Here is a 19,997-nt window from a genome sequence, read left to right on the forward strand (position 1 = left end):
GCACAAAACCAAGACCAGACATAAGAGATCTGCCACTACCTGAGAGTGATCATGTGCTGTTTGTGGATGGATCATGTCTGAGAACTGATGATAGTGTGCTGAGTGCAGCATATGCAGTGTGCAAGGTTTCAGAAGTTATGGAAGCTTCGCCTTTGAAGGGAGTTAGATCTGCTCAAGTGGCTGAATTGGTGGCATTGACGAAAGCTTGAAAGATTGGGAAGAATCTGAGAGTGACTGTGATGACTGATAGTCAGTATGGATTTGGAGTAAGGGTGGGCGTAGTGGGGCTACGTAAAGCAGCACGTAGTGTGCCCAAATCTACGCACACTATGCGCTTCGCGTAGCCCCACTACGTGCCACCCACCTCCCGCCCGCCCTCCTTGTAAATAATATCAGCAATGTAAAATAAATTAAAGTAAAGCGACTTACCGTAAGCGCGGCGTCTCCGGGGCTCCCTCTTCTTCGTTTCTAATTTCTTCTGACAAATGCGCATGCACGGACGCCCGCGCATGCGCATTTCTCGCAAGAAATGCGCATGCGCGGGTGTCCGCGCATGCGCATATGCCAGAAGAAATTAGAAACGAAGAAGAGGGAGCCCCGGAGACGCCGCGCTTACGGTAAGTCGCTTTACTTTAATGTATTTTACATTGCTGATATTATTAAAAGGAGGGCAGGCGGGAGGTGGGTGGTGGGTGGCAGGCAGCTACGCTTCGCCCTCGGCGTGTGCGTAGCGCTGCCCTGCTTCGCCTACTTCGGAAAGTGCGAAGCAGGCAGCGCTACGTACACTACGTGGGCGAAGCGTAGTGCTACGCCCGGGGTTAATTTGGAGTAGTTCATGATTTTGGCCAACTTTGGCTGCAGAGAGGTTTCTTGACGTCGAGTGGGACTCCAATAAAGAATGCTGAAGTGATTGGGAAGTTGCTTGAGGCGATACAGCTGCCTAAAGAACTAGCGGTTGTAAAATGTGCTGCTCATGGACAAGGAGATGATTTTGTTACTCTTGGTAATCGTTTTGCAAATGACATAGCACAGTATTGTGCAAAGAACAATCATTCGATTAACAGGGGACGAGAAAGGGAGATGTCTTTTTGTTCTGTGATGTTTACTAATGTCCTGGAAACGTGGGATGAAGTGAAACAGTTGCAGGATGAAGCAGGAGATGAGGAAATGAGAGATTGGATCAAGGCAGGTTGTGCCCCAAGAGAGAAAGATCATGTTTGGATCTATAGAGATGGAAGACCAGTCATGCCTAACTCGATGTTATCAACAATGGCAAGAATGTATCATGGCCAGGGACATCTGGGGAGGGACGCTATGATTAGGTCCTTTAAGCAAACCTGGTACAATGCAAAGTTCAGGCTGATTGCAGAGAGCATCTGTCAAAGATGTTTGATTTGTCAACAGTTCAATACTGGAAAGAAGACAGTGGTGAGCCTAGGAACAATAGGCAGAGAAGGAGGTCCTTTTACCAGAATGCAAATAGATTTCATTGAAATGCCCCAAGTGAATAGATTGAGGTATGTTCTAGTGGTAGTCTGTTTGTTCTTAAGATGGGTGGAGGCCTATCCGACTAGGAGAAATGATGGAATAACAGTGGCAAAGTTACTGTTAAGAGAGTTGATTCCTAGGTACGGGTTCCCAGTGACAATTGAGCCAGACAGAGGAGGACACTTCTACAATGAGCTCATGGGTTTAATTTGTGAAGCATTGAACATACAGCAGAAGCTACATTGTGCTTACAGACCAGAGGCTTCTGGTGTTGTTGAACAGATGAATGGCACAATCAAAAATAGAATTGGTAAGATGTGTTTAGCCACTGGAATGAAATGGCCTGATGTCTTGCCTCTAGTGCTAATGACTATTAGGTCTACTCCAGATAGAACCACAGGGTTGAGTCCACATGAAATGTAACAAAGTATATTCCTGATGTGTCCTGTGCTTTCATTTTCAGTTTGTTCAAGATAACATTTATAAATAAGTTTTTTTCTTTCCATACTTGATGTCTTTTATATGTATTTTAAATGTTTTGTATAGTGCGTTTATTTATTGTATGTTTCTTTGCATCTTTCCAGCCCTGACGAAGTTCTTTATTGAACGAAACGCGTTGGCTGAGGCTCTGTGTCAACAATTGAATTAAAATAAAGACTTTGTTTATATACCAACTACAGACCACTTGGTGTAATTTACTGGTAAACTTACCTGGTGGTGCACCACCCCAAAACCCCTTTTGAATTTTGACTGATCTGCTTGGCAGTTAGCATCCATCAACGGCGGATGCAGGGGTGTCAGTATGCACACCATCATCTAATACCATTCTATTTACATTGGGAACTCAGTAAGGAGGTGCAGTCATTGGAGTCCGCCGTTTATCCTGTTTTCTTCAAGAACCACAGGGTTGAGTCCACATGAAATATTGATGGGACAAGCGATGAGACATGCTTTCGTGCCTGTCAACAAGTTGATGACAGTAACTGATGACATGATTTTGGATTACTGTAAAGGCCTGGCTGACGCAGTTCATTCTGTGTTTTACCAGGTTGGAGAAGACGCCACCACACTTGAAAAGAAGCAAGCCCATGATCTGAGTCCAGGGGACTGGGTGAGGATAAAAGTGCACAGAAGAAGAAATTGCTTTGTTCCAAGGTGGGGAAGCCCAAGACAAGTTATTCTGACTACGACAACTGCAGTAAAGTGTGCTGGTGTGAAAAACTGGGTTTCATGCAAGTCATACTCTGAGAGTTCCGAATCCAAAGGATGGGACTGGTAAAGAGTATTTTGAAGAGTCAGATTCTAGTGATGATGCGGAGACTGAACCAGTGAGAAGAAAAAAGAAACCTGAAAGGGGGGGAAGGAGAAAGAGAGTCAGAGTCAGGTGATTCTTTTTTCTTTCCAAGAGAGTTTTCAAGAGAAACATTGAGAGCCTCAGAGGAGAGATCGGATTCTGTAAGAGTGCCTGAAGTTCCAACAAGTAGTAGAGAAGAAAGAGGAGAAAAGAACAATTCCACAGAGACTACACCTGAGTCAGATGAAGAGATTGAAAATCCACTTGAGATTACTCCTGAAGAGGTAGGGACAGAAGAAGATAGAGAGGGACAGATTGCGGAAGACCCCCGAGGAGGTGTAGGGAACATTCCTGATAAGCTAGGTGAAGGGACAAGTAGACAGCAAGAAGATTGCGTGTCGGAGACCCGAGGAGGGACAGAAATAGGGAAATCTCAATCGGTGGAGAAAAAGACTGTGGAGCAAAAGAAAATTGTTCAAGGACCAGAGGCAAATGAAACAGAATCAGATGAGAGTGAGAATGAGAAATCAGAGGGTCGAGTTCTGAGAAAGAGAACTTGGATCGGAGAAAGAAATAATAAAGAAGTGAGACCAAAAAGGGTTGTAAGAGGAGATCTTTGGCCTAACAGAATAAAGAAACTGAGATACAGACTGACACGAGCAAATTCATCAAAAGCTGAACAGGTGAACGAGGTGTCCAGTCAGAATCAAGCAAAGGGTGATAAACAAAAGGTCTCAAAAGAACCGGAGGAGATCAAGAGAATCAGAAAACCTAACCAGAAGTATAGGTCACCGGAATGGACGTACGTGGCACTGTCTGAAGAAGAAGAGGCAGAAAGTCAAGGAAATCCAGAGGGGACCTTACGAGAAGTGGTTGAGGAGGAGAAAACTGTTGGAATCCTGAAAGTAATCTTGACTGACATTGGAGAAGAGTCGGATGCTCAGGATATTGAAGATCTGATACAATTTGATGTTGCTGAAGAAGAAGTGAAAAGTGATGAAAATCCAAATTGAGTGAATTGAAGGAGTCACTTGGAGAAGAGTGAAAAGAAGAAAATCTAAAATTAAGCTGTTTGAAATAATCTAGAATTCTAGAAATTCAGTAGTGGAGTAGTAGAGGCTAAGTCAAAAGACACTGCCAGAGTAATAGCATGGCTAACGCAGAAAATAATCAAAGTAGATGTACCTTCTTGAAAAGATGGTGTAGAATGTGCTGCTGCTGTACAGGACTATTAATGTTATTATGGAGTGTACTTGCTTTACTAGTTACTTTTAGAGTTACAATAGACACTTTTGGAATACATACTGAGAATGTGACTAACATAGAGAAGAGTTCACAAAAAGTAGTTCCAACTAGAATTAGTAACATTTACATACATAAAGATAGGTCAATTAATGATTTTTCTAGCAATGTTTTTTCAAAGTTGTTGTACGAATACGTAAAGACAATGGAATTAAGGGATTGCTACGTTTGTATGCCATTGCCTGCATCCGTTTCAGAAGGTGTTACTTATCACCATCTTCCAGCTACGTATGGGATTTCATGTAGTGTGTTAAGTAGTGTTTTTTATTTGTTAGGGAAAATAGATTATGAGATGTCTAACAAAGATAACATTTTTGGGCAATTGCCTATGAATAAAAAGCTGAATCCAGCTAAAGAGGCTAACATTTTTGGTGAGATTTTTATTGAGACAGAAGAATTAACTTTAGATTACATTTTTAGAAACAATTTAACTTGCAGTTTGAAAGAAGAAGAGAAGGCTTTCCTAGACATGGTAGAGAAAAGGAGAGTGAGCATGCATGAAAAGGCAGGAGAATATAAAATGAGTGAGTTAATCTGGGACATTGAGATGGGAAAGGAGTTGAAGAAAGGGGCCAGTCCAACTTTGGCTTTAGATGCACCACAGAAGGGTAAACTATGCATTACCAGAAGGAAATCCCAATATGATATCTATTTTGTTGGGACTAGTGAGTGCCATGATACATACTTTATTGCAACAGGATAGGGAATGAAAGGGAGGAGAAGATCCAGTTTTCCCAGGAGTGTACTATATTTGTGGGAATAAGGCTTATTACAGGTTGCCTGACCATTGGTATGGCACGTGTTATGTTGGCCTGGTCTTTCCAAAGATTTTTCATATAGATAAGATAGAAGATGCAGAACAAATTAATCTACTAACACGCTTTAAAAGAGAAACTTGGTCAGAAATTGTAGGAGATATTTTTTGAGCTTTAATTCCAGCAGTGGGAATTTCATTAAATGCAAATGGAATTCGGAAACTGTCAACAGTGGTGGATCGCTTATCGACAAGTACCGCTGGAGGGTTTCTTTTGGTAAATACGGAGATGATTGCCGTACGTGTCATTTCTATGCAAAATCGACTTGCCCTTGATATTCTATTGGCCAAGGAGGGTGGAGTCTGTGGAATGCTGAAAGTTCAACATTGTTGCACTTACATTCCTGACGAAAGCAAAGATCTAAAGGTCTATATCAAAAATATTACTGATTTGCATGAAGAATTAGTACCACTGGAAGCTGAAAGTATCTGGACTAAAATGGCTAATAAGCTACTTGCTGTTAAGAGTTTTATTGCTAAGATAGGTAGTACCATTATTGGTAAGATATTATGTCCTTTGACATGTGTAATTGTTGCTTTATTGAGACTAAGATTGGTGTGTTTGTGTTGTAAAAACAGGGGAGGGAAAAAGAGAATAATAAGAGAAAATATTGAAAAGAAGCAAAAGAGGTCAAAGAGAGATCCACAAGAAATAGAATTAGAGGAATTGAGGGAGAGTGTTTACTTCGAATCAAGAGTAGAGGATGGAAGAGAGACTGGTGTGTAACATGTTCTTGTTGTTCGAAAACGAAAAGACATCTGAATTTCTCCTAAGAAATGGGGACTAAATTTTTTTTTTTGGGTTGGTTTTTGTGGTGATAATATATCACCAAAGGGGGGATTGCTGGAGCAGAGTTTTTTATTGAAAATTTATTGAGATTTAAACTCCAGTTTTATGTTTATATGTCATAACTAAAATTACTGATAATTGATTATTAATTATTAATTTTGTTGAAGTTTCTGATTAACCAACATTACTAATGAAAGAATTATACGCGGGAATGCATTTATGTTGCTTTATTAAAACGTGAACTAAGTTTGTGAGCAAATTAATAAAATATGTGTGGCTAAAGTGCTATTTGTAATGTGTTTGCGCTTTGAAATAACATGCTTTTAAATGCTTCTTTGTGTTGCAGATGGCTAGTTAATTACATACACATAAGGGTATTAGTGGGAATTAACACTGTATAATCATTACGATGTGGTAACGCTGTTTTGTGTTTCTTTTAATTAAGATGGTCCGTTTTGGCCTAATCCAAGATGGCCGATATTTACAGCCTGCGTTCGAGTAGTTGAAATTTGACGAGAGGCCTCGCTGAACATGGTTGGAAATCACCTGACCTCGGCCTCTGACTGTATTAAAAGTTTCCGTGAGGACAGCAGCTCCAGGCTTGCTGCCAATTGCCCTTGGAGAAGAATAAAGCCACAATGAACTCTGATAAACTTGCGGTGGCTTCACTATGATTCCGAGGAAGAGCATTCATGGATGTATCATTTTTTAGTTTGAGCTTCCTTCTTCCGTGTTTTTATTTTTGTGATTTTCGTGAGCGGAGGTTTTCTAAATGTTGCGAGTCAACATCCTTTCCTGCTCGCTCTGCTCAATGGCTCAACGGACGTTTAGAGATTGTTTGTTACTTTCAATTTGTTAGTTTCCCTATAAATATTGTTAGACTAGAGAGGGTCTTGGGCCACTTCTTCTTGAACCTATGCTCGAGAGGATCGACGCTGATTGAGAGGACGGCGACTCGGGAGACTTTACTGAGAGACCTGTCCTGACCCATTTACGACATTTAGCTAGAATAGGTAACTATGAGAATAATGGTTTTGCTATTGATTGGCTATCATTTGAACTAATTTAGATAAAAATAACCTTTGTTTGAATTCCAGTGTCGGGTGGTCATTTCTTTGTCATTTATTGAGTTTCAAATGTATTTCCAATGTTTAAAATCATGACTCAAGACAGATCTTTAAGGTCGCATTGACCTCGCTTAAGACGCAGATTGTTTAGGATTTCTCTCATATAGTCAGTGTGGATAGAGTAATAGAATGAATGTTAGTGTGATGGGCCCTAGCGTATGATGAGTGTATGTGCGTATGTCCGTGGAAGTAGGGAGAATTTATATGTTCCGATCTGCAGCACAGTCACTGATAGTTCGCAACAAGTGTGCAGATAAGGTGAACGAAGTCCTGGTGCCCTGAAGAAATTGCCATGAGAGAAAGGCAATGAAACATGTCGGCCCAACGTCATTTGGTCTGTTAATATACAGCACGCTTTTATTTTTGAATTGATCCACGAGCTGAGAATAAAAATATGGTTGCTATGGATCAATCTCAATTATAATTTGGGACTGAAGTGTGTGAGGTTTTCACATATGTTCACCTTTTTGATTAATGATTTTTTTTTCCTGGTACACGTTTCCAGTTTTGTTGTTCAAGGTAGTAACCTATGATGATAAACGTGGCATAACTGGTGATATTTCAACCAGTGTAAGCCCGCTGTGGTGTTGCGCACGTGAGGTACTACCTTGTTTTGCACACATTTTTTCACTGATTTCCACGTGGTGGCTTTTCTACATCTGTGATTTCACAGGGTATTTTTATGAATTTGTTTTTTTTAACACAGTGACTGTTGCATTTGGACGAAGTTCTTGTGGTTTTTATGTATGTACGGTGTCTTGTGAATTAGGGATCTCTCTTACATACCTATGGGGTGGAGAGTGAGTTAGAAGAAGGAAAGTTTATACCTCTCAATCCCTTACAAAAAAGCTTTTAATGAGTTACCGTATTAATAGATTGGGTCACTTTTGTTGTAGCATACTCTGTGCCAGAGTATATGCTTGTTTTTTAGAAGTGCGGGCACTCTCCAATTAAAAGTATAGGTTTTCTCTTGAGAAGTGCCGGTACTCTCCGTCTCAAAATAAAAAGTGCCGGTACCCCGTACCGGACAGTACCGGCCCATTTAAAGCACTGTTATATATCGACCATCACCCGACATGTTGTGGCTTCCAGCTTTCCTCACTGTGTTACACTGTAGTGATGGTTATGTATTTTAAAGCGAAAAACTACTGACATTTGCCAGTTGTGGTTCGCCCTTGTGAATTCATAATTCTAAAATCTTGTATTAATGCTTGATACGTGCACATGTTGTTATGCGCTCATACCTTACATGCCCTTATTTGGATGTCGTTTCTGCATTGCTTTAAAGCTCTTAGTATTAACACTCATGCTAGGTTGCAAGACTCCTGAAGGCCGAGTGGCCACCATGACACTGTTGTACATTTGAACATCTTTGAAGAAGCGTAGCCTCATTTCGAAAACTGGCATCTAAAAGTGTGATTTTAGAAAAATTAACAAAGTTGGCAGTGTGTTACCTAACTTTTCTCACTTTTAAGGACATCTTGTTTTTTCTCAGTGTGAATGTCTTGCCATCTGCTCCACTAGATACGTTTTATTAAAATAACAACTTTTGATCACGTTTTTGTTCAATAGACTTGTATTAAGCAAAATTGTACATATACAGGAGTAATTGTATTACTTTTAGTGCAATGCTGCAATGGACCCGAGTACTCTGGTTGGTTGACATGATAGCTGTCTTTTAATTATTTTACCATGCTTTCTATTTTTCATTGAACACATGCTAACTGTTGGGCTTCCTGACTTGTTATGTTTTGTTTTAACACTGCCATCTACGACACACAATAGCCATGCTAACCGTTACTCACATTTGGCACATCAAATGGCATAACGTTTGATGTAACAAATGCAATTGCAAACGTCATAATTAATTTTACAGGTCAGATTTCATATCCTATTGCATTAACACTTTAGAAGAGGACTATGGGGCCGATTCACAGAACTAACAAGACAAAATCCTAAACTTACTACTTTTGGTATTCACAGAAGTTAGGATTTTGTCTTAAGTCTGTCTTAAGACAAACTTAAGACAGTCTTAAGACAGACTTAAGACAGTCTTAAGACAGACTTAAGACAAACTTAAGACAGACTTAAGACAGACTTAAGACAGACTTAAGACAGACTTAAGACAAAATCCTATCTTAAGTCTGTCTTAAGTCTGTCTTAAGTTTGTCTTAAGTCTGTCTTAAGACTGTCTTAAGTCTGTCTTAAGACTGTCTTAAGTCTGTCTTAAGACTGTCTTAAGTCTGTCTTAAGACAAACTTAAGACAAAATCCTAAATTCTGTGAATACCAAAAGTAGTAAGTATTATTGTGGGTTCACTCTGGGTAAAACCAGTGGCTAGTCTGATAAGAGCAATAATGCACGACTTTCTAATTCTCGGTAAGTGAAGCGTATCCCATGGCGTTGGATACCCCCAAAGCTTTTCACGAGCCCACACTTTGTTGATAGCTCCACTAGGGAAACTGTCAAACTGCCCTTCCTGAAGCATCGTGATACCACGAGAACTCTACGAGAACTGAATAGGACCTCGGTAAGCCACCATGCTTTAGTTTCGCTGCCAGCTATAGTGGAACCTGTACAATCAAGCGCAAAGGCAAAGGTAAGGAGAAGGATGTTTATTATATGTACACCTTGATTGGACCTATCCACAAACACAGCCGGGACCCGTCCTCCGCATCCAGCTGCTGCCAACACCAACTGACCCACCTTAGCGAACGCTTAAGCCTCCTACGCTCCAGGTGATGATGCTAGGTTACAGAGTGAGGCATTATCACCTGGATACAGAGCACTACAGAACCCTATCTCGTTTGTGTGTAATCCTCAGCATAGATTTTATTTCACTTATGTTTGACTGAATATGGCGCATTTCCTCGCTGCGGCTTAAGTCCCTCGGCGCTTCCACGCTGCCCGCGCAACTCGCACTCATCCCAAAGCACATTGCCCTTCACCTTGTTTTGTAAATTTTATGAGATGCCTAGGAAACGTTCTGAAGTTACCAGTCTAGCGCTCATTTAATTTGAGACAATGTAGACCGCCACTGCTTCCGCTGCAGAGACGCGCCTCCAATGATTCATGTATGCCTGTAATAAATTTTATTCAGAGTGCACTTAAAATTAGGATGTGCATATATTAATGGGTTGTACTTTTAGAGCTAATGGTATACAATACAGTATTTATGAGTTGAGCCCCTTTGTAAATCTTGAATGTGTAAATTATTATTGGCTAGTATTTTGGTTTGATGGGATGGTTTTATTGCTTTGTAATGGGTTTTATGAGCCTTTTATGGCTAATGATAGGCGAATAAAGAAATGATTGATTGATTGAAAATGACATTGTGCTTTTAGGTGTTGTAACTTATTGGTATAAATACTGTGAGGTCATAAGCATGAAAAGAAAAAAACCTGGTCTGGACGAGCTACTCTTTCTTGGTCCTGAGAAATATATTTGTGAACGTGGCAATTTCCATAGGCAAATCTTCCATAATGAATTGAGCTTTGGGGGAAATTGGTTAAAAACTAACCACTTGGATTTCGTATTGTGCCAAACACATATGGTGGAATCTCAGGGATTGCAGTATGTGCCTAAGACAGCTACACAATAACGCACTTGAGCGAGTTGAAGGCATTTCCATCCGAGCCCAAACGTTTGAGGTTAAAAGAGCCACATGTTTGAAAATCTAGAAAACAACAATGCGGCAGGTCAAAATGTGTAGAAAAGGCCAGGCTGACCTGGACGGATTACCGATAGGACAACAAACCCACTGAAAGATACACCTAGGCCAAAACACCAACAGAGAGGAAAGCTTTATCCAGGCATCCTGGGTTGCTCGGCCCATAAATCTGCTCATTTGAAGTGCGCATGCGTCCGGTTCTAGGGCCAGTTGCCAGGATTATCAAGCCATAGCCAAATAACATTTCTGCCGCCCCTCACTTTTATTTTGGCACAAACCGTGCACTGCTCCTATTATTTACGTTACGTTCTGTATAGATTCCACAACAGAACCTGCAACACACTCTAAAAATATAACTTCATTGGTTGGACACAACCTTAGCTGGACACCAAATATGTGCATTTTTGGAGAGAGGAGGGGGTGACAAGATGACCACATTGTGAGCTTTAGGTAGAGGTGGAGCTGATAAAATGTCAGGTGTGAGGGTCTTTTAAAAGGGGCGGAGTGCGGAATGCCTGTTATTGTGTTTTTTGGCAGTGGGAGGATATCTGCCGAACACCGTGCACCAGGCCTTTTGAAGGGTCGGTATAAGTTTTCCCAAATGCAAAGTTTTCGACCACAAAAAAAGAGACAGGCAAATTGAATGTGATGAAACTCAAAGCTATGAATGTATGTTGTATACACATCTCTGCAGGTGCCACGTACCCTCCATACTATTTAAAAAAAATATGATAATGATAAAACAAAAAAGTGCATTTATTTTATGAAAAAGCCACTATAATTCTGCAATATATGCTAATGTGAGTTTTTATGGAGATTTTTTGTTTAATTCATGCCTCAATATCCTGAGGAGGTCTGACTACAATATGGGATCTGAACTCACCTCATCATGCGGAGTGCACGCTCTGTGTCCTTTCTCCTTTCTTCAGTGATTGGGTAGAACACAAGGATGAGTAAGCCAATAACTATCATTGCGGCAGGCGCTGCTCCAATCAGAAGCTTCAGGGTGAGGATCACTCCTTCGGACTGCTTGCACGCCCCGCTGCGATACCCCGAAAACCTACCAGGATGACAGATTGATGGTACTGTTATTTCCACGTGCTGATTTTATTGTTGTACTATGTGACTCTTTAAAATGGCTTCATAGAAAGTCATCAATATATTGACAACATCTGTGCTCTCTAGACCTGATTCCCAAAGTACATTATGAACATCTGGAATCTTGGCACGATAGGTTTCTGTAAATTCACGACTTTTGGAAGATGTATAAAAATCTTCAGAAATACACAAACCAGATTGCAGGATTCCATATGTAGTACGTACTTGCACACACACACACACACACACCGTATGACATTTCTCATTAGTACCTACCTTTTCTTTTTTAGTACTGATAATTTCTTTCTCCAGCTGGAGAACCCCTTATTTTAGATTTCTATGAATTCTGTGGATTTAAGTACCCTTCCCTCCCTGGATAAATAAATGTATGTGTTTTTCCAGGATGGAAATGGCTTTATAAAATCTCCGAGTACCAAAAAGCTTCCATATGTGTTGATCTTCCACATTTTTTTTTAAAATAGTGGAATATTCTCCATTTGTGAATTGAATTTGTAGGAAACATCCTCAAACCCTAATTCTGTGAATCAGGATTTTTGAACATGAAAATCAACTCTTTCCACAAAATGCCTGTTAGATTGGGAAGTATTGTACTGCAGGTCTTTAACTTTGCCTAAGGCACATTGGCTAAGGTTAAACGTGTCATTTAGAATGGCTATCATAGTTTAGAATTCCTATTCGCCCTAATTGCTTTGTCTCTTGACTTCCAAGAATGGTATTTATGAGAGGAGCTTCAGAATTTGCATCACCTAGATCCTAAAGCCAGGGTCAGGGTCCAATTGCTCTGACATAGGTAGAGCCATTGCCCCTTAAGTTCTCCGTTTTTTCTTACCTATGGCAATCTTGAGGCGAGAGAGCATTGATAATGTTGAATTATAGATGAGTAATTGTAAATAAAGGGGATGCTTTTCATTGAGGTGCTCTGAGCGACATTTGATAGGCAATGAGAGCCACACTGGAGTTGTCTATCTTACAAAGAACCCTGGAGTGACAAACATTCCACTGTTCACAATTAAGTCATCTATACATTTGTTGTCCCCAAATCATCTGCCCCTGGCTTCAGGGGCAGAGGAGTCATGGGGAAGCCATACATACCACGGCCTGCCCTCCAAGGCCTGCACTATGAGCTGGGCGGACCTTGGGGTGGAGATGTCGGTGGGGGCGGAATCTAGTATCCAGACTTTAAGAGTTTTTTCCTCGAGATTCCGGATAATTGCTCGGGCCCAAAGTTACTGGGCGTATTACCAGCAGTTTATTTAAGATTTCAGTGAAACAAATGCTGACATCCTCCTCCTCCTATGAGGGGACAAAGGGTGTCAGTGAGGGTGCTCGTGGGGGTGGAAGGGTGAGGTATGGAGGCAGGGTTGCAAGGCATGCTTGTGCCTGTCTGGGGGAGTATCCTTGCCTCCCTTGACAGGCATGGAGATTAATGTTGATGCTCTCATCTCCTGCCCTACTGCAACTGTGACAGACCTGGGGATTTATTTACAAGCCCCTTGCGCCGCTGGGACGTCACTTTTCCCCACATTAAAAGTGACGCACCAGCCTCTGGGCATGGAATTATATGATCCATAGTTTCCTGACCCAATAATTTCAGGCCTGACACACTTGGATTTGCGACTTGAGGTGGAGCTCAAATGCTTTTGGAAGCCATACATAACAAATGTAATACGAATTAATGCAGTTGAAACAGCCAAGGTTTTGTGAAGCAAAGTCAACATAAAAAAAATGTATGGATACTTTGCAGCTTGCAGGCAAAAGCCATAGACTTATTAAAATTTTGAAGGGACTCATTAGGAATGCCCTTGCAATCTCAATGGGGCCGGTCACTGGCGTTTCCAGCGATATCTGAATTACAAGATCCAAGGTAACTCTGCACGGTGACAGGTCTTCAGGTAGATACTTTATCTGCTCAAGGTAGGTGACACATCTGGGTGAAATTATGGGGGAACAAAACATGTCTGAATCAGCGCTGGAATAAGAGCCATGCCTGTTGTTAGCCAAATACCCCAAAATGAAGTAAATTTGCTTTCCCTTGTAAATGATATCTGTTGTGTCAATAACTCTTGGGTGGATTACTGGGTGGATTTCCGACCCACTTCTAATGGGACCCTAAGTGTTGAGTGTCGCCAAAAGTCAAAGTGCCGCATATTTTAGCATTGTATCTATTTGAGTATTCACAAAGTGCACACCTAGACAAGGAAGGGATGGCTGGCAGGATTGACATCAAATGGTGATCCTTCTCTGCTTCTTGGTAGGGGCTATCGAGAAAAACTATAAGGCCCTTTTCTGTGCTATGTCGGGGGAAAAATCCTGACTGGTTGGAGGGTAGATGATATACTTATCCACGTAATTCTTCAGCTGTTAAAGGCAAACACTGTGGTCCACAATTTGTATTCCAGCCAGAAGACGATAGCCGATTGGCTCATCAGGATTAGGTGTGGCTATTTTTAATACAGGTGTAACAAGGGCTCTTGTGAGAGTTTGAGGCACAATCTTTTGCCAAAGAGGCATCAAATTTGGCCAGTAGGACAGAGGCAAAAAACTAAAGGAAGCATGACAAGAAGCCAGTCTGGTGCTGAGTTCTTCATTGTTGGGGAGAGGTGTGGCGCAGTGGCCACGGCGGCTGACTCCGGAGCATAGGGTTCGATTCCAGACGCTGGCGGCAGCTCAGCCCAGCACCATGTGACTCTGAGCATTACCTCGCTTAATTTCCCCGATGTCCCCCAGCGCCTTGAGACCCTTATGGGGGATTAGTTTGCGCTTTATAAATACCGGGTTATTGTTTCTAGAGGTCTTTTTTAGCCTACTATGAAGTGGTATACTCAAAAGAACCAAGTGAAAGGGTGACATGAGGGAAGGGAGATGAAACAAAAATTTAGATGGCACAGTGTGGCCATGATCTTCACTGCGCACATTTAAAACCATCCATTTGAGTCAACATTGATGGAAGAAATGTTAAATAATGGTTGACTTTGGCCCTGCAATTGGATGTACGTGATACAGAGGGCATAGCTCTAATGTTCCAAACACAGAATGGTAAAGGGGGGTGGCACCAAACTAATACAGGAAAAATAACCTCTATTCAGGGCTCCTAAGAGATCATCAGCATTCACTACTGGCAAGAGCAGCAGCCTCAAGACACAGCGGCCTTCGACACATAGGACCTCGCTGTGAGGGGCCCGATTCAAAGCAGTATGTGTGGTAACTCCTGTTACTGCACAAGTCGCATTGAGGAGGTTTGTAATAAATATATCGGGAGAAAAATGCTTGGTATTTACTGAAACATATGGCGTTTGGAGCAGTAAGCACAAATATCTGCATGTTATTCCCCAAAAAACTCGTAATTGGGTGGTAATTATTGCACCTGATAAATTCCAACTCGGCGGAGTTGGATTTTATCAATAAATATCACTCACACCAGTTACGGGACCGCCCGTAATGATGGCCTACTGGTGTAAAATGTCTACAGCATCTTGCATAAGGACTGCATAGGATGGCGCACATGCTTTGTATGTGAAAGACTCTCTTCTACCCAGCGGCTTCAACACCAGTCTCAGACTGCTTGGTGTATAAACGTGGCTGTAAGAAAGCTGAGATAGACCCTTGCAACGCCGTTCGCCACACCTGCCCTAGATGGAGGGAAGCCTCATGTGTCACTTGCTGCAGCAAGATAGACTCTAAGGCACTGATGTGTTGAGGGACTTGCTCTCCTGATGCTTTGGACCACTCTAGGGGCACTGTTATTATGTATGGATAGGTACAAATAATCCTTAAGTGGCTGGCTATTCAGTCTAAGGATCAGAAAGGTTTGTATTGACACAACTTTGAGGCCAGCTTTCTTATTTATTCTAATCCCAAGGCACACTAGGTCCTGATTTACAAAAAAAGTAATACATTTATATCTGAACACCCACTCCTATGCACAAGTGTATTGTATGACATTTAATCGTTCCTACACATTCCCAGTAGCATATCTGGAAAGCTGCATCAGAGTACTACTAGGAAAGTCATGTGACATTTGGTATTTGCCCACTTTGAAGTTGTACACAAGGTGCCCACTGAAAAGTGCACCTTATTTTTCCTTTAATAACCTCTTACACAACACCTCCAGAAAGTTTGAGAGTGCTCCGATCAATTCCCACCTGGGGGATGGAGTTATATGAGCCCTCTGCTGGAGTAAATGTCTGACTATCTTCAGATTGGAAAGTGTTTGAGAATAATTTGGGAATGTCCACAAACTCAGGAGTTTGAGGGTGTTCACAAACTCCCAAGCCTAAACACGCCTTAATGTGCCCACTCCCAATCAATTACACAGTTTTCTACCCCCTAATTGTTTGTAGTTGTAGCATATAATTACACTGTAGTAAAACAGCTTACAACCAGTCGCGGCCGGTGCAGGTAAGAGCTGTGGGGCAGGGTGGGGAGGTGTCGACAGACAAAGACGAGGGGAAAAAACACATCTTGCGCTCGCCGCATCGCCAACTCGCCGATACGACGAGCTTGATGTAAGTGGTTTTCTGTTTTTAAAATTTTATTTTCCCTCATCACTGTCTGTCAACTCCCCTGCCCCGCCCATCCCCCGCTCTTACCTGCACCTGCCGCAGCTGCTTACAACTGCCCTGTATCTCTTTTGTGAACACCTGGGATGATTTATATAGGGTGCCCTGTCCCTTTTCACACTGCAGGGCATCTTTAACAAAACAGTGCACCCTGTTACACATAAAGCACTGCTCCCATTGGCAGCTGTGAACTCACGCTGCCTTGAGGGCAGCATATTAGTGAAAGGTGGACCTGCTCTTTGAAGCAGCTTGTCTGCTTTCCCTGGTCAGGTGGCAACTCTGCCTGCTTAATTAAGGAGTACAGAAATCCCCACAGGGGCGGGTGCCGTGAGTGACTCCATCCACCTGTAAGAGGATGTCTGGGTGGTCCATGGGATCCTTTCATCCCTTACTGAAGGGGGTGTTCACTGACTGTGCATCAACTCTCAGTGGCACAGTCAATGTCCCTCTTGACGTCCTTTTCACATCTGGGCCCAAATCCATAATACAGCTTGGACGCAGAGAAAAAGTATTTCCCTCATTTGCATAGGGCCACACCACCATCCAACTGAGGCAATGCCATCTTTGGATAGCGCTGCTGCTATATGTGCGCCGGCACTATCTGTACTACAGTAGGGGCTGCCCAAGCGTCTGTGGCACCTTCTGTAATATCAAAGGCCGCCTGGGCACAAAAGCAGTGGCACACACCTGCTGTGCCCTCAGGACCTGTGATTTGCATTAATAGAGACTTCTTCAGACATAAATGTATGCCGATGGCCATAAACAGATCTGTGAATCATGCCCAATATGTTTTTTCTTCAAATAAAACGTGCATAAGTTCTGCCAATCGCTGTGTGTGGGATTGTTACACGAGTATTCAAACTGCTGCAAAAAAAGAAGAGGCAAAACAAGATGTTCAATACTGAACTGTTTTGTACTTTTCAGTGGCTACCCAGTGAATTCCGAATTTTAATCCTATTAAAAGCATTCGACTTCCTCTGCCAATCTGCTTTCACATGAAGCACTAAATACCAGTGTCTGGTTCAGCAGATGGCAAATTGCTGGCAGCTCAGTAGCTGTAATGGCGGACACAATGCGCCTGACACTAATTGAGTTACTTATCGGCTCTCCATGTGAAGCAGGTGCACTTGTCGTCTTAAACAAATTATGCCTCAGCATCTGGAGCTAGCCAAGCAGCCTCTTGTGGATGCAAACGCACTGGCAATCAGGAGCTGGCAGGGCCAGACTGGCTGTAGCGGGCACCGGGCGTTTCCCCGGTGGGCTGGAAGGGTGGGGGTTTTGAAACCGTGAGGTCGGTTTTGTTACTGGGGACCAGTTTTCCAATATCGCCCCCCGCTGTAACAAAAGCAGGAATGGTGCTTCCCACTAGCCCCCCACCTCCCCCCTGCTACCGGGGCCGGTTGAGCTGATTGCCAGGGCTGGTTGCTGTACCCAGTCCGGACGTGAGCTCTGTGGCAGTGTCTGGAAGGAAATGTTAAATACAGAGGAGAATCCAACGGCAGAAGGTCCTCTGGAACTTAATATGTGGAGGAAATTCAACCAGTGAACTCTCATGCACAGCTAGCATTGACCTCTAGCAATTGGCGGCTTTTGCAGAAGGAGACAGGCTAGCCTAGTGAGATAAGCAGTGATTTGCAGGTCATGAGTTTAAATTTTGCTAGGGTAGACTCAGCCGTTTATCCTTCCCAAGTCTGTAAATTGAGCACCATTAAATTGAGTAATACTGTTGCTTGGATCATTTAGTTACAACATATGTGCATGCAGCACTATATAAAGCAATTAAATATTACCGTCAAACTCTAAATCAGGCCTGTAGTGTGGAAACATTGTGGTGTAGCTATTGGAGTCACTCCACAGCAAAAACAAGCGGTAAATAAATGAAGGAACTGCGCTAAGCATTATGCAATGACGGCTGGAGAATAGCGCATCGTTATCCTTGAGAATGTACTGAAATGTATTTTCAATATTTGGGTTCAGGACCTTTTCGATAGAAATAACTAGAGAATGTGGCAAGAATGTCAGGAAAGCTAACAAGTAGGTAAAAAAACTCAAACGTGTTGGCAGAGCAGGTAGGACCCACTGACCACGTGAGGTGAAAACAGTGAGAGAGCGCTCTCCTGAGACTGTCCTCCCAGGAAGGACCCCCAAGAACCCAGACAGTCAAGCTCTAGGGTCTCAAAACAAAATTTACTGCAGACCTAAAAATGGGGTGGTGGTAGAAATGCAGCTTATGGTTCCCTTAGCCTTTCCATACGATATAAGGCGGCGATAGTGGGCAGCTTACTGTGTCTTTTGTCTCTTCGAACAATATAATGTGGTGGTAGGGGTGCATCTTAACCTGCCCTTCGCCACTCTAGAAAAATATCATTTGGTCACAGGGCATCAGTGTATTGTGCCCTTACCCTTTCCAGACAAATATAAGATGATGGCAGGAGTGCAACTTATTGTTCCCTTAGCAACTCCAGACAAATATGAGGTGGTGGTAGGGGGTAGCTTACTGTGAACGTAGCTACACCATTCTATATAGGGTGGTGGTGGGTTGTAGTTTATGGTGGTTTAAGCCCCCACAGGACAATATGATGTGGTGTAGGGGTGATACTTATGGTGAACTTAGCCACTACACATACGCTGGTGAAAGGAGGGCAGCTTACCGTGCCTTTGGCTACTCCATACAACATAATGTGGTGATCCCCTTCACCACTCCAGAACTATAGGAGGTGGGGGTGGGTGTACAGCGTATGGCGCCCTTAGGCACGCCATACTATGTGTAAGATTTAACTAACTGAGAGACGGATCCAGCAGGGAGCACCATAGTCTGATAGGGACTAAACCACTCCCGGTCCAAGCCATTGGTGCTCACAAGAGGGTAAATGCGATGCGCTGACAACACCGTCAACATCGCCTGCAACGGTGGCGCGCTAGGGCCAAATCGACATCAGGCGGCCTCCGTCCTTCCATGCCTACGGGGGACGGGAGTCAATGCAGGACTAAATATCAGGCGCATCTTTCCCATAGTTTGTGAGGACAGGTGACTGCAGCACTTCTGTAAACAGTCCACCCTCTTAGCCCCCTCCCACACACACGCAGAGGTGCTTACCAACAAAACATCACTTTTAATATGGGAAAAAGTGACGTACCAGCGGCGCAAGGGGCTTGTAGATAAGTCCCAGGTTTCAGAAGCCCTATTGATCTGTGTGCCGCGTGGGCCAGCTCACAAGCCTGTGCTGTGCATCCTGCTCACTGTGGACATGTCCCTCATGTTTACATCAGGCGGCTGGGGGTGCGCAGATTGCATCACATGTACTTGAATATTACCATTGTGTGTGGAATAGACACGCATGCAAGCAGTGACCGTTCTATGGTATGAGTCTATAGGTAAGGAATGAAAAGATCACTTACTCTAAACATAAGGTAGAAATGCCCAGAGCTATCCCCGCTGACATCCTGGTGAAGAAGACATAGGAGGAATAAAAGATGGGCTCCAGGCCCTTCGCCTGAGGGTTCTCCAGGCGGAAATTATCCACAACATCAGGCAGCATGGACCTAGAAAAGGGAAAAAAGAATGGAGTAAATGCAAACCAAGCTTTACAGAGTGTGAGACCTGCAGAGATTCCAAAGGTGCTGCACGGAAACAGATGGCAAAGCACAAATCGCACTTCTTTGTGTGTAGTTCGGACTGTTTTTCTTCTCACATGCATTTCCTCGTGACTGGCGTGATGCACGCAGCCCATGCAGCGGAGTAATCCACTGTATGGACATTTTTACCTTTAATGCTTCGTACTTGGGTGTGGACTCACACCTAATTCTCCCCACAGCTGTGCTCGATCGCTTAGG

At 42.9% G+C, this 19,997-nt stretch overlaps 1 protein-coding gene across 1 annotated transcript in view; it reads right to left on the reverse strand.

Moving 5' to 3' along the window:
• The window catches only part of MFSD2B (MFSD2 lysolipid transporter B, sphingolipid), a 255,778-nt gene that overhangs the window by 18,621 nt on the left and 217,160 nt on the right, over positions 1-19,997 (reverse strand). Inside the window, exons 12-13 of the mRNA XM_085610602.1 lie at positions 19,563-19,706; positions 11,369-11,545 (exon numbers count right to left, since the gene is read on the reverse strand). Of these exons, the coding sequence (XP_085466728.1) occupies positions 11,369-11,545; positions 19,563-19,706 (321 nt within the window). The remainder of the gene's footprint in view (positions 1-11,368; positions 11,546-19,562; positions 19,707-19,997) is intronic.

Source organism: Triturus cristatus, chromosome 6 (assembly GCF_964204655.1).
Source record: "Triturus cristatus chromosome 6, aTriCri1.1, whole genome shotgun sequence".
NCBI classification, from domain to species: domain Eukaryota; kingdom Metazoa; phylum Chordata; class Amphibia; order Caudata; family Salamandridae; genus Triturus; species Triturus cristatus.